Below are 15,448 nucleotides of genomic sequence, written 5' to 3' on the forward strand. Positions count from 1 at the left end.
TTTTCTATCAAAGACAGCAACGTATCAAGGCCCAGAGGTAGCAATCCAATCCCAAGTCCATTCATTAGACGAGAACAGGGGTGTCCAAACTCGGTCGTCATGAGCTGCTGCCCTGCCCGTTTTCATTCTCTCCAAGCTGCAATACACCTTATTCAAATGATCAGGACTGTTATCAAGCTTCTTCAGAGTTTTCTGAACTGGAGCTGTACATTTTCCACCCTTGCACGGTGAGTGTCTACATGGTGTGTCCAATAAAAGCATGCAAAAACTACAAAGCGATTGTTTGTGTGGAGTTAGTTTCAGCAGACAGTGTGTCCATTGTCGTGACTTAGATGCAGATCAGATCCTGTTTTATGTGCATTTTATGCAGAAATCCAGGTAGTTCCAAAGCGTTTGCACACTTTTTCTTCCAACTGTATATTACATTTTAAAAAAAACAAGACTAAAATCCACGACTAAAATCGTGGTAAAACAGAAAACATGGCCACTCACATGAGCAGAAGAGTCTACAGATGCACTAACTTCTTTCAAAAATCAAATGTGGAATAATTTCGGTTTCACCGCTGAATGTAACAGTGACAAAGTGTAAACTCTTGACGTACTTTCTATTGCCTGCAACATGTGTTGCACGCAATGATCTTCAGATATAGTACATGCAAAAAAGTAACCCATAATACAATAACCAAGTCGCGCTCTTGTCTCTGTATGTTTATTTATAATTTTATCTGTGGTTTTATTGTTTTGCTATTGATTGTAAAGTGTCCTTGAGTGTTGTGAAAGGCGCTTATAACTAAAATGTATTATTATTATTATTATTATTGCAAAGTCGCGACTGCAACAATAGGAGCATTCAGTTCCCATAGTGACAGTTGAGAAGTACTACTTTACTCTCACATTTAAACAATTTGTCAAGGAATAAGAGGCAATTTACGATAGGAAAGAGTCGCTTTTAAATAATGTAATAATAAATTACATTATTCTGTGGGGAGTTAAAGATAACGGCAATGTAGTGACATTAACATGACCACAAAATCGTCGTCGTCATGTTACGAGATGAGAAGCAGCACATCTGTTCCAATGGCCAGATTGTTTTCCAGTTGTGCTGTTCCAGCACCCTCTAGTGGTGAGTTTATTAGTGCAGTTTTGAATTGGGCTGTGCCGGCCACCTTCGTTGAAAACCAACACCATACCTGTCAACTCATACGGTTTAGCCATAGTTCATACGGATTTTGTGGTGAATCTTACGTATATGGCTGTATCGCACAAATCATACGGATTCTAAACCCCCCCTGCCCCCCCTAATGGGTAGTTCCGTTTGCTTTTGCCCAGAATGGTGCTAGTCTACTCGAATGCTTTCATTTCCGGTAACTTTCCAGTAAATCACGTGGTTCCTAGTTGAAAACGTGGTTCCTAGTTGGTTCCTAGATGAAACCTGAGTGCTGAATGGCTATTTTTTTCTGTGTTTTCAATATTTGGCGTTGGTGAAAAAAGTAACACAGGAATACAACTCTGAACACAGTAATGCCACTAAGTAGAATGATGATTAGACATTAACCAGACATTGTATTATGGAGATGTACAATAAATATCATTGAAAATTTCGTGGGTTTTTTTCTGCCGTTATTTTGACATATAAAATGCTTTGTTATGTTATAAGGATTTTTTGCTCTTTATAAGGATTTTTTTGGTAGTTTATACAGGTTGGCGCTCCAAAAAGTTGACAGGTATGCAACACTAATTGCGAGATTAAGGGGAACGTGACACGTTTGAGTTGCAGTTGAAGTGCATCAAAATGTATAAATAGTGATATTAGTGATTGTAGGTCGTCAATGTACATTGAGGTTTATGTTAGCTGTACTATTTGAACTTCATGTTTAAGCATGACCTCAGGTCATGAGCATTGTTGAGACATTTACATGCAATTGCTCGTGTATTTTTATTTATTTATTTTTGGGGGGTATTTTGTGTTCTTCAGGAACCACACACCTTACACACAAATTAAACAGTCCACTGAGAAAACCTGGTCTAATTATACCTCACATGAACAAAGTTATGTTCGAACCAGACATACTGCAGCAGTTATGACTTCCATAAATCTGTCATACAAGCATTTCTTTTTACTATGTACAAAACACAACAATCTGTTTTTCTCTGTGTGCTTTTTGTTTGTTTGTTTCCTTTCAAAATAATATTGTGGGTTTTTAGACCTTTTTGTATATCGCCACAATATTGTGATAATTATCGTATTGTGAGATTAGGGCCGGATGATTGATCAAAATTTTGATTATGATTTTGAATTTGGCTTCTCTCGGTCTTTAAAACTTTATACTCGAAGAAAACGATTTATGGTGCAGAACGGGAGCGATGCGTTTACAAGTTCCCAACGTTGTGAAAGTAGCCTGATCATCATGTTACTTGTGTTGCAAGCAAGTGTGATTCTGCCATCGCTAAGGTGCTGGGGTTTACTGTCGAACTATTCATTAATTCATTCATTCTCCGAACCGCATAATCCTCACTCGGGTTGCGGGGGGTGCTGGAGCCTATCCCAGCCGTCTTCGGGCAGCAGGCGGGGGACACCCTGAACCGGTTGCCAGCCAATTGCAGGGCACACAGAGACGAACAACCATGTGCGCTCACACTCATACCTAGGGACAATTTAGTGTGTTCAATCAGCCTGCTATGCATGTTTTTGGAACATGGGAGGAAACCGGAGTGCCCGGAGAAAACCCACGCAGGCCCGAGGAGAACATGCAAACTCCACACAGGAGCTGGAATAGAACCCGGTACCACTGCACTGTGAAGTCAACGTGCTAACCACTGGACTACCGGGCCGCCTACTGTAGAACTAAATACTCAATAAAAAAGATTTGCACATATTATGTATTCAAATACAAAACATGCTTCGTTTATAAAATATCACCAGTGCTAATGATAAAACCAATGGTGGATCCCATTCAAATACTAAAGTGAAAGAAAACATGGAGTTTGGGAGTGTCACACCATCAAATAGAGAATATTCGGACACAAACACTGTGTAAATAATTATCCAAGGCAAAAATTCTCGTGAAAAACAAGTTTTAGTAATCGAGGTAAATCGCAACTTCTGTTCTCATTCACTCCATCCATGCGCACCACACTGCCAACAAGAGGCCAAAATGCAAAGGAACACCTGACATTTATTTTTAGCGTTGCTAAATTGCTATTATTTAAGTGTACTACAGTATATTATTTAAGTATATTCTTATCTTACTTAATGACTAATTTATTTTATTAATAGTTATATTACATTATAGTTTCATTTAAAGACTGCAAGAATAAAAATAGAATAGCGCATTGAAGGTGCAGAAATGAATAGGCATGAGGCTATGATGACATACCCTGTATATTTGACACTTGACTTTTAGTAATTACATACTTAGTTAAGAATCACTAAATTGTTAAAATTATTGTGAAACAGGTCTCAATCAAAATAATCTGGATTATTATTTTTTCATAATTTATGTGAGGTTTGTGTGGTGATATTGTCTTTTGACATTTGGATATTGTCACATTCCTAATATTCAGTGCACTACAAAATGCAAGATATACTGACAAGCGGAGTAAAGAGGTCATTCAGACGTAGAAAAAGGTGTTCTCTTGATGTGCTAAACATACATCGATAAATTACGGTCCAAAAAACCGTTACGTGTACCATCCTGAACCATTAGAGGTTTTTGTTGTTTGATGACAAATTATACAATAAAAGGCGGAAGCAACTTACATCTTCTTAGAAATCTGACCTGTCACACAGGTTGATGGTGGACAGTGTCATTTATGAGCTGGTGATGAGTGGCTTACATACAATAAAGTATCTGCATGTGTGTGCACACCATGGCATGGCAGCGTAGCAAGCCAGTGAGGCTGCACTGAAGGAAACCAATCGGTATCAAGGACAGACGCTTACCCTTGGACTGCTGAGTGGACTGATGGACAGACCGGAGGACGCTCCACTGATTGACCGTGACCTACACACATATGCACAAAACAATGAAAGTCAGCTGGCATGAATTATTAAATTCAGTAAGACAGAGAACACAAATAAATAGGCAGAAAGCACACTTGTAGGTACTAAGAAAAGCCAGATGCCACAGCGTTTAAAAAAATATACATATATATATATATATATATATATATATATATACACATTGAAACTCCTCTACAACGAAATCATGTTTGCAGCAAGAACATTTTCACAACAGGGGGTTTTCACTGTAGCAAATTTGATCTCAGATGTAAGCACACACACACCCACACACACGCACACAAAAACGTATGTGTACTCTATTTTTATTCCAATAGTGCATAAGTATGAGCACACACTTATTTGACACTTCATATTGTCAGTGTAGAAAGAAAAAAAGGGAAAGAAATTGCAAAATTTACGATCAGCATTCACTTTCACTTACATCAATTTCTTGGATAATGTCTTTGATTTTGCTTGCTCCGTCTTTCATTTTGATCACTTTTACCCTCTCTTCCAGCATCAGAGCTCTTCTTGTCTTAGCTGCTTGACGTCCGTTTTGTAGCCATTTTAGCAATGCAACGTCCATCCTCATCTGAATCTAACAATAACAAATATCCTGGCATGCAATGAACTTTTAAGCCAGCCACGTGACGCTTCGTAGTCCTCAATGGCCATAGTTAGCTCTCGAAGGCTAAAAACCTTACGCTAACTGGAGCGCTAATGAGAGAGAAGCGCTCCAGTTAGCGTAAGGTTTTTAGCCTTCGAGAGCTAACTATGGCCATCGAGGACTACGAAGCGTCCCGTGGGTGATTTTAGCATGATAACAAGCATTCGAGGAAACGTTCGTTTATTTGAATGTCCGTCGAGCCATAAGCAATTTACTCTGAGCAGCTAATCGGATGCTATGGATCTAGCTTCAGTATCTACACACATAGACAGTGAGGTCCCTCTTTGTAATCGGAGGCCAGGATGATGCTCGGTAAGCCAATGGCAGAGCAGCTATGAGTATGTTGAGTCCAGGAAACTCGCAGCTGTGACCGAAATAAACATCGTTCACTATGTAAACCAGTGTGGTGGTTGCTGTTGCCTTTTTTCGAACGAAGCAGTAGAGGTCGCTGTTGGATACGACTTCGTTGTAGTGAATGTCTTTGCGAGGCTGGAGCAGAGAAAATGATTTCGTATAACGCAACAGGGGGTTTTTCGTCGTATGGAGGGGGGCAGAAGAATGGGAATTGTGTGAATGCATGAAGATTTTTTCACATAAGGGGGTATTTTCGCCTATGTAGGTTTCGTTCTAGAGGAGTTTCACTGTGTGTATATATACTGTATATATATATACACACACATCTGTGTATCTATATATAGATATATACTGTAGATATATATGTAGATATATAAATAGATATCTATGGATAGATAGATGCAGATATATATATATATATATATATATATACATACTGTATATATTTTAAACGCTGTGGCGTCTGGCTTTTCTTAATACGTACAAGTGTGCTGGCGAGAGCCTGGAAGGTAAAGGTGACAGTCGTGCCTGTGGTGGTTAGAGCACTCGGGGCAAATTGGATGAGTGGTTGCAACAGATCGAGGGAACAACATCGGACATCTCAGTCCAGAAAGGCGCAGTGTTGGAAAGAGCAAGGATACTGCGCAGAATCCTCAAGCTTCCTGGCCTCTGGTAGAGGACCTGAGCTGAATGTGGAACGGACACCACCCGATCTCTCTCTCTCTCTCTCTCTCTCTCTCTCTCTCTCTCTCTCTCTCTCTCTCTCTCTCTCTCTCTCTCTCTCTCTCTCTCTCTCTCTCTATATATATATATATATATATATATAATATAAAAATAAAACAATTGATGGCTTGAGTGACATCTGATCTCAGATCTTTGGAGCAGCAGCGACTCAAATGAGAATGAAGTTCAACTGTTAATTGATCACTGTTATTCATCACGACCTGGTCCATGTTAGAAAAAATATAAAATATTCTATTATTTTTGATGGATGAGTAGATGAAAAGCATTTGGGTTTGATGTCAAAGGAGGTTATAAGACAAAAGGTCAACATTTCAACTTTTCTTTTCAGGTATTTACATTTATGTTTGACACACGACTTCGGAGATAGCACATTGCCTGTGAGCAAAATTATAGGGAACAGATCAACTTAAAATAGATTAATTTCCGACTTAATATTGGCAAAATGGTTTCAAGGCTTTCACAGTGGCCTGTTTTTTTTTTTTGGGGGGGGGGTTGGGTAGAAATCACTTTTGAAGCTAAATGTATGCGCTGATGTGGGCGGTGTAATTACCTTATGGTACTTGCCTTTGATGAACGCCTTTGATGTTTTGGCATTGTGTTTTGAGTCATTATTTTCTTTCTCCATGGTGGAGGATTTAAATTGACAGACAAAATGTTCCTCTACTCTTCTGAGTTCCTTTTGTTGATGCCACCATGTCTTACATCATCATTGAAGATTAATGAGCCCATCCCAGAAGAAGCTATTTATGCCAAAGCATGAAACAACATTCACAGGTGCGGTTGCATGTTTGCGATCACAAATGGATGTGTGGAAATCAAATATGAAACATTGACCTCTTGTCTCCTATTCATATTCTGAAAGCAAAGTTATTGGAAGTGTGCTTACTGTTTCAATGCTTTTGGCAGGTGAGTGAACATATCAATATATAGTCTAGCTAATGTAAATGTTTACAAATTTCATTGGATAGAACTCTGAGTATATTTTCAATAAAATAAGAATGACAATAAATTGACAAAATACAACATAACAGATTAATAATTTATCTTTCAATATAAGGGCAAGCAGATTCACACAATTTCTGCAAGATTTATGTGTTGTTTTTGTTTCCTGACTTCATAAGCTTTTCAATATTTCATTCATGTGTCATTAACTTTTCATGTTCCTCCTCCCCTTCATTGCCAGGACACTGCTCTCCCGATGTCGTTGAAAAATTGTAGATTTAACTGCTCATGGACAATTTGGCTTTATAGGAAGTGAAAAGTGAAAACAATACATCACGAGTCAATATCCCAGAGGACACACAAACATTCACGACAACTTCCTGCACCTCTTAATTTGTTATGGTTTGTCCCTTTATTGCTTAGGACTTTTCATATTTTGATGACGTCTGTTTATCTCTTGGTAAGATGACAGAACATTTTCCAAATGGATTTTCATAATTTGGGTTCGAGGTGGGTAGCACAGGAAAATGCAGGATAATCTTGGAAAATACAGCCATGGTGCCAAAAACGTGTAGACAAAATCCCTTCACACCAGTGGGCAATTTAAGGTAATCAATTAATGCATGCATGTATCTGCAATGTGGAGGGAAGTCGGAGCATCGACACGAGCAAGACCAGAACTCTGAAACTCAGAACTGCGAGGCAGATTTGCGTACCGCTAAGCACCATGCTGCTCATTAAATCTTATTCCATTGTAAAGATGGCATCCATCCAATTCATTAGGAACACACATTGTGGTATAAACTGCCCAACAATACTACTGAGGCTTCAGTCTGTTTGTCAAAAAAAAAAAAAAGAAAAAGAAATAACATTTCAATGTCTTCCTTGCTGTAACTGATACGATTCCACCAGGATTCACATTTAGAAAAACACAATATGTAACACAAATGTGAATGCTAAGTATGTTGATGAGGCTTTAACCACAGAAAAATAGTCATGAAATTCAGACGAAAAGAGGTTAAATGAACGCCACACAAAAACACCAATCAAATGAGAAGTAAATATTTTATCATGAAGAAAATGGACCAATACCTTTCTTCCTTGCTGCAGTTAGCGTTTGTGATATCCAAGCTTTTACTGAAAACAGATTTGCTAAAAGTGGGGGTGGATGAAAAAAAACAGACAGAAAGGCTGTCATATAAGGAATCCGACTGTACAAGCATGCAATGCTACGATCAATCGCTGTGATATTGAGCAAGATAATAGTAACGATGATTATGATGATGATAATCTTAATGAAAACGTACTCATAATACCAATAACAACATCTTACAAAAATCCTGCTGACTCGGTGAAAGCTGAGGAAAGCTGAAAATACAATGACGTGTGCTGACCTATCGAATCAGGAAAAACATCGAGATACTTTTTGAGATGAACTAGGATTGGCAGGCACCGGGAAGGGTCATTGTGTTTTCAAAGCAGACTGCATCTGTCTATATAACATTATTTTGGATGGGATTTAGGAATACTTTTTAAAAACTGTAATAACTGGTGTCGGAGAGGGCCGGATCTTTGTCATTTAAAAAATATTTTAAGTCAGATTAGTTTGACTTGGGATCAGGGCATACAGTATTTGGAACTCAGTCTCTGACCTACTGACTGAACCTTCCTGGCACTCTTAATCATGTACGTGAATGAGTAAATTCCCAGTCAACTATTGTATGTCTAAGTATCAATGAATATAAAAAATATCCAGTATTTCTTATGTTTGAGTAAAAGCCTCCCCTGTTGTGACGTTAATAAAAGTCTCTTTAGTCTCTGGCATTGTCAATTACCGTATTGGCCCGAATATAAGACGGTGTTTTTTGCATTGAAATAAGACTGAAAAAGTGGGGGTCGTCTTATATTCGGGGTCCAGACATTATACCCATTCACGACGCGAGATGGAACCAGATACCATTGAAGCGAATGCTGAACTTGACTCCCCAGGCCAAAGCGAACCCCTGTCACGAAGAATAAAAATAAAAAGAGCAGTAGCACGAAGAAGAAAAATAAAAAAATAGCAGTAAGAAAGAAAAGAGAAGAAAATAATGGAAGAGATAACAGAAAATGGAGAAACGTTGCGACAATCTGGAGAAAAGTGCGACGAAGTTCGGCCAGGTTAACCGGCAGCTGAGGAGAAGTTATGATTTAATTTGCATTTCAAAAACCAGAAGCCATTCAGTTACGAATGCGATTGCACTTTAGTTTACATATTTAAATGTTCAGATATTAAGATTTGAATGAGGCAAAATTACATGCTTTTTCTCTCAAATATATTGTTATAATCATTTGTTTCAGATGTACTGTAATTATTTTCTGTATAAAAATTAATTTGGTGCTCAAAAACTATTTTTTCAAACTTGAGTCTTGAAAAAGAGGGGGTCGTCTTATAATCAGGGCCGTCTTATATTCGGGCCAATACGGTATCTTAAATAATGACAATGTTAAGAACTTTCTGTGAAGGTGAAAAGAGAGAACGAAAGTCAAACGCTGAGTCTCCTACCTTTGACCATGAGTTGCCATGTCGATGGCTCGCCGTACGGGGACGGGTGATCCTCCCTCTGTGACGCTAAGCACCTCCATCGACTTCCTCTCTGGTCGCCGCTTCCCATGACGGCTAAGCATGGGTGAGTCCACACGCTTCCTGGGAGGGTCTGCTGAGCACAATTCCGAGTTCAGTGAGTGACTAAAGTAAAACCTCTCCTTTCTCATGAGCACTTTGAAACAGTAACTCATGCTTTTGTCACATCACGGCTGGATTACTGTAATGCACTTTACTTTGGAGTCAGACAATCCTCCATTAAGCGTCTCCAGTTGGTCCAAAATGCTGCTGCTCACCTCTTGACTGGTACTCGAAAGAGGGAGCACATAACTTCTACTCTGGCATCCCTACACTGGTTCCCTATACATTTTAGATTCTTTTTCTTTTTCAGATCCTATTATTTGTTTTCAAATCTTTAAATGGACTCGCCCCAACTTACCTCTCTCTCTGAGCTTCTCCGCTCCTATACACCTATGCAGCAGTGGTTGTTTTAAAGTGCTCTATAAATAAAAATTGCGTTGGGTTGAGACTAAGAAAGTAAATAGTTTGGACAAGTATGAGAATTGTATAAAACACAGTGACAGTTTCAAAATGTAAGCGTCATTACATGCAATCATTCATTCATTCATTCATTCATCTTCCAATCCGCTCATCCTCACAAGGGTCGCAGGAGTGCTGGAGCCTATCCCAGCTGTCTTCGGGCAGTAGGCGGGGGACACCCTGAACTGGTTTACATGCAATCAGAAGGTGCCAAATGTAAATACATTTTACCAAGGTTTTTTGGAGGACGTAATACCCCAAAAGCCCAATTAAAAGGCTCAACAATGGCAGCATACATGATAATTGAATCAATAATCTGATTCGCTCTCTGTGCGTATGATGTATAAGTAGTAAGAGTTACAGTGAAGATTTCCATAGTTAGCAGTTGACTAAAGAAACTAAGTGCCTGTAAATAGATGAATAAAATAAGATAATCCTTGAATAGACCTTACCATTAAATGTGTACATTGTAAAAATCTCACTGTTTCAAATCAACAAACTCAGCCAAACGTATACTGATGACACAGGATGAAATCCAAAGAGCATTTGGAGTTTAAACCACGTCTTCCGTACACCATGAATATCATGTTTGTATTTCCGTTTGGATGAGCCATACCGATTTCATTGCGTGGAGGAAGGTTCTGGTCCTCGTGGCTTGGGTATCTTTCCTTGCGGTCAAGGAGAAGGAAGTAGATCATCTTTTCCTGATTGTCACTAAGGAGAGAGGGAAGGCAAAGAGGCGAAGTGCATGCTGGTATGACAGTTGACATGACAACACAATGCGTATTCAAGCGGAGGGAGTTGTGTGACTGGCGCATCAATGACCCCTATGCCAAGCAAGTTGCATGTTGACTTCTCACTCACTCATCAGACAGTAGGTCTTTGGTCAGCTTGTCCTTATCCCTGAAGCAGCCAAGGGAATGCATACTCTCCAGGACATCTGGGTCGATCTCTTCCGCTGTAGCCAGCATCCTGATGGCCACTTTCCTGGGGACGGGCTGCTCGGGCTCAGGCTCATTTTTTCCAGCGCTACAACACAACACGTACAGTGCAACTCACTCACCGTAGCCCCAAACTGCTTTCAGTGTCAGTCATTAGCCCAGATTTGGTAGCCACGTTAGGCTGCAACATCTTGCTGTTGTTTGTGTCACTTGTCACTCAAAGTCGAAGATGTCAAATGTAAAGCACGGGGGCCTGATCCGGCCACGCCACATAATTTGATGTGGCCCACGTAAGCAAACCATGTGCAGCGACTTCATGTTTCTTGCTAAAATACCAAAATTACAAATTGCCTTCACTTTGAAAAACATGGCATTAATGCAAGCATCTTTTGTTGCCCCCTTTTATATAAATGAGCTTTTCCTCAATTTGTTGAGTTTATGACAATCATAAATCATTTATTTGGGTTCACAGTCTTAATGGCCCTTCCACAGAAACTATAACTACGACGTGGTGGCCCGACAATGTCACCGGAATGCTGTTGACACGCACATGTTGGGGTGCAATATAGTGGACCCATGCTGGGATACTAAGTTTGATTTAAATACAGTTGTCGGGTAGTGCAAAATGTTTTAGGCCACTTCAAACTACAGTTGACAACTGAATAACAGATGTAACAAGAATTTAAAATAGTGATACATGTCCTCCAGTAACATTCAATATGCTCATTATATTTTAGCATGGTTGATTTACTTACAGGTACCACGAATGCTTCTGGATCTGCTCTAACTGCAACACAACAGAGAAAAAACAAAGACAACGATTAACTGAACCATAAGGCGCCATTTGAAATGTGTTAATCGTAATTTCTAATGATTTATGATGAATGTAGTTCCATATTTGAACCTGATCACACTGATAATTGACAATGATTTTAGGGTGCAGCAGCTTTGTCTCCAAATTGTATATTTTGCCCGAATAACCTAAATTGAATTATGAGCTGTAAACAACTGAAAGTGAGCTAATGAGTTATTTGTTGGCACGTCTCAGGTGGTAGAGTGATGATCATGCGTGGCTTACCGTCAGTCTCTTCGAAGCGTCCACTTCAATCATGCCCTGAAGGAGGTTTTGGCATTCTGGCGGGATGAAGTGAGGCATGTGGAAAACTCCGAGTTTCACCTTCTCCAAAAGATTCCTCAAGTTGTCATCATCAAAAGGCAAAGCGCCCTGGTGATTAAAAGTGGAAAACTCAAATTAACGGTGCATTACATGTACTGTCCTTATTTTCATTATTCAATGTAAATAGAGCGGCATTCCCCGTGTGCTACCAAGTTATTTACATACTTCACTAGCACTGCCGGATATGGGGGGTGGAGGTGGGAGGTTTGCGGTGGGGTTGGGGTGATGATGTGCCACCCTGTTTTGACCACCAGGTGCCACTCCAGATAACTGTCACGGAAACCGCATGGCGTGTGTCATGCAAACTGGGAGAGTATACCTCTGGCTGCATATGTATGCGGTTATATGTCTGGCAAGACCCTCGACTGGTACAAATTTCATATGACAGCTTAAAAAATGAGTTCCACAGCATGTCAACTTGCTATAAAGTTTACATTAACAGTGGTCTATTTGTGTGACTGTAAATGATGCCAGTCTAAAAGAAACAAGAAAACATGAGTGGCTCCTCAAGAGGAACAACATAAATTACAGCTTAATGTATTAGACCAGGGGTGCCCATTCGGTCGATCCTGATCTACCGGTAGATCTAAGACAGGTCCCAAGTAGATCCGAGGAGTGTCGAGGAGAAAAAAAACAAACAACCATTTGTGTGTCTTTGTACATGTTAGTAATATATTTTTTTGTGTTAATGTACACCGCACCCTAATCATCCTATCAGTCTCATTTTCACCAAAAAATGTTTTAAAAATAAAGCAGGTAAATCTTGAATTTACGGCGGCGCGTGATTACGTCACCGGAAGTTGTTAGCTCTCAGCAGTCTGCAATTGCAGCTTGTGATCAGAGCTGTTGCGGTCTATCTTTTATCGTCATTATTCTCATTCAGAGTTTGCTTCGTGTACAATTCACCGAGGGCAAAGAAAAGAATAGGAATCTAGGAGGGCCCAGGGAAGCACTTGAAAATGGTACGTGCGAGCTACGATAGTTAACAGGCTGCAAAAGTGCATCGCATGCCTCAGTTTCAGGCTGTTTCTCATCATGGCGTGCGTGTGTGCGTGCGTGCGTGCGTGCGCGCGCGCGTGTGCGTGCCGGTAATGGTAGATCCCGGGAGGTTAGTTGATCGAAAAGTAGATCTTCGGTCCAAAAAGTGTGGGCACCCCTGTATTAGACTGTTTCTTTGATATGAAAGCAATCGAAACTTGTTTCTAACTGAAAATATTTTTTTATGTATTTTTGTAGTTGGTGCTGCCAATTAGATGAACATTTAGTTTTCCTGGGATGTAAATGCAATATTTCACATGCACGTTTATGAAAGAAAGTTAAGATCAAAACAGTATTTCGACTTGAAAAAATTGCAATAATTAACTTTAAATGGGGACAGTCTTGTAATATAACATTTGTCAATTTTGTCATTCCATTTTTTTTGATTACTTGCAGTTAATTTGAAATTCCAATTGAGTCTTCAAATTGGAAATATCCATCCATCCATCACAAGGGTTGCAGGGGTGCTGGAGCCTATCCCAGCCGTCTTTGGGCAGTAGGCGGGGGACACCCTGAACTGGTTGCCAGCCAATCGCAGGGCACACAGAGACAAACAACCATCCACGCTCACACGCACACCGAGGGACAATTTAGAGTGTCAATCAGCCTGCCATGCATGTTTTTGGAATGTGGGAGGAAATCAGAGTACCTGGAGAAAACCCACATAGGCACAGGGAGAACATGCAAACAGGAAGGCTGGAGCTGGAATCGAAGCCTGTACCTCTGCACTGCACTGTGAGGGAGACATGCTAACCACTCGATCACCGGGCCACCTTACACACACACACACACACACACACACCATATTTTCCGCACTATGGGGTGCACATAAAAGCACTACATTTTCTCAAAAGCCAACAGTGCGCTTAATCATCCAATGCACCTTATATATGGGTCAATATTCTGATTTCTTGGACGCAGAATTTTAAATGTTCTCTAAAGTGCTTTGTTAGAGGTGCAGCGGTTGTGAAAGTGCGATATAAATAAAGCTGTATTGTATTGTACAGTATTCCCTTTAGTGTAGCTTCATCGAGTGGATGCATAATGCAACCTCAGCCACTATTGTAGTTTCCATTCTATGCACCTTATAATGCGGTGCACCCTATGTAGGATACAATACAATTTTCCTGGTTCTATGGCTGTTGAACAGTGAGTCCAAAAGTCTTACTTCAACATCACTTAAAATTGACACTATTATTTGAATGGATATCTGAAACAGCGTAGATGATCATCATTCTACGGGAGAATTGCACAGACACACAAATTCACACTCCTGTAGCTCATTGACGTCATCAGTGCCAGAAGTTGTGATGCAACTAGGTCAAACATGGAAACTCCAGCCCTTACTTAAAATGATCCAGTGGAAGCCTGGCCGACAGTCGTTGGGGGACTTTAGAGGTATAGAGGCAGTGTAATTTTACAAGCACACACAAAAGCAACCTTCTGTTTTCATGGAAATAGGCTGTCAGATGCTCATTGATGGATTAGTTGAACTTTGACAAAGAGGATGCTGTGTGTAAGAGATATCGGTCATCAGTGCCAGTGATGATGAAGCAGGTCTGTGACTCTGTGCTCTCCAGCTGAGGAGATTACTTGGTGACGTCAATAAAATGAGCAGAACAGAGCCAGATGGCCACTGACACTGATTGTATAATCAAAATGAAACACATTCAGATTGCACTTTACGTAACATGCATCTCCCACAACTAAATTGTCATTGAAAAAGTTGGTGCAGCGATGCGAAGAAAACATTTGCTGTGATCTTTTTTCATTGGAGCCATTTTACTTTGTGTGTGCTTCAGGAAAATTCACGCGAATATTCGCCAAAGACTCGTTCACCATGCTTGACCATCATCGACTGTTACTGGAGATGTTTCACTGTTAGAAGGTATAATTCAATAGGAAGCATAATTAGAAAGTTAGGCTTGTGTTCCCACCTGTCTTGTGTATCCACTGTGGTACTGGTGACGATGGCGAAGTATACTTTTCATTTTTCGTATTGCTTCAGCTTGCAAGAGAGCAGTATTGAACTGCACCAGATTGATTGGTCTTTAAAATGTATCTCATTTTTAAAGTCTAGCTTTTAGCCCTGTAATGCCTGACCCATCAAGGAATAGCCAGAAAATTTTGATTTTTGGCAACTGAGATGTTCATTAACCCTTATAACAAAATCCACAAAAATATTTTTGCCATATCATGTTGTTTTAGATACTTGTCATATCACATTTATAAGCATTATGTGGATGACATCTGAACATGATCATTTGGCCTGATAATCAACTGTTGTGGTCAGTGACTGCATGGCGTAATCTAAAACAGAACATTTTTGCCAGTGACTTTATAAAACAAGGTTATATATAAAGTATAACATGTCAGCAAAGTGGTCAACTGTTTAGCACGTCTGCCTCACAGTCCAGGGGTGCAGGTTACTCTGGTTTACTCCCATCCATCCATCCAT

General features: G+C 39.9%; 1 protein-coding gene across 9 annotated transcripts in view; it reads right to left on the reverse strand.

Annotated features, from left to right (window-relative positions):
- Nucleotides 1-15,448, reverse strand: part of LOC147207159 (serine/threonine-protein kinase BRSK2-like) — a 117,844-nt gene that overhangs the window by 13,201 nt on the left and 89,195 nt on the right. For 3 of the 9 annotated variants that reach the window (XM_086106285.1, XM_086106283.1, XM_086106279.1), the window contains exons 8-14: nucleotides 11,854-12,000; nucleotides 11,531-11,562; nucleotides 10,699-10,863; nucleotides 10,451-10,548; nucleotides 9,256-9,409; nucleotides 7,803-7,862; nucleotides 3,944-4,004 (exon numbers count right to left, since the gene is read on the reverse strand). In XM_086106285.1, the coding sequence (XP_085962411.1) occupies nucleotides 3,944-4,004; nucleotides 7,803-7,862; nucleotides 9,256-9,409; nucleotides 10,451-10,548; nucleotides 10,699-10,863; nucleotides 11,531-11,562; nucleotides 11,854-12,000 (717 nt within the window). The remainder of the gene's footprint in view (nucleotides 1-3,943; nucleotides 4,005-7,802; nucleotides 7,863-9,255; nucleotides 9,410-10,450; nucleotides 10,549-10,698; nucleotides 10,864-11,530; nucleotides 11,563-11,853; nucleotides 12,001-15,448) is intronic. The other 6 variants (XM_086106286.1, XM_086106280.1, XM_086106288.1 and 3 more) reach the window with 3 other exon arrangements.

This window comes from Hippocampus guttulatus, chromosome 3, assembly GCF_054856545.1.
Source record: "Hippocampus guttulatus isolate MCC_2025c chromosome 3, RoL_Hgut_1.0, whole genome shotgun sequence".
NCBI classification, from domain to species: Eukaryota; Metazoa; Chordata; class Actinopteri; order Syngnathiformes; family Syngnathidae; genus Hippocampus; species Hippocampus guttulatus.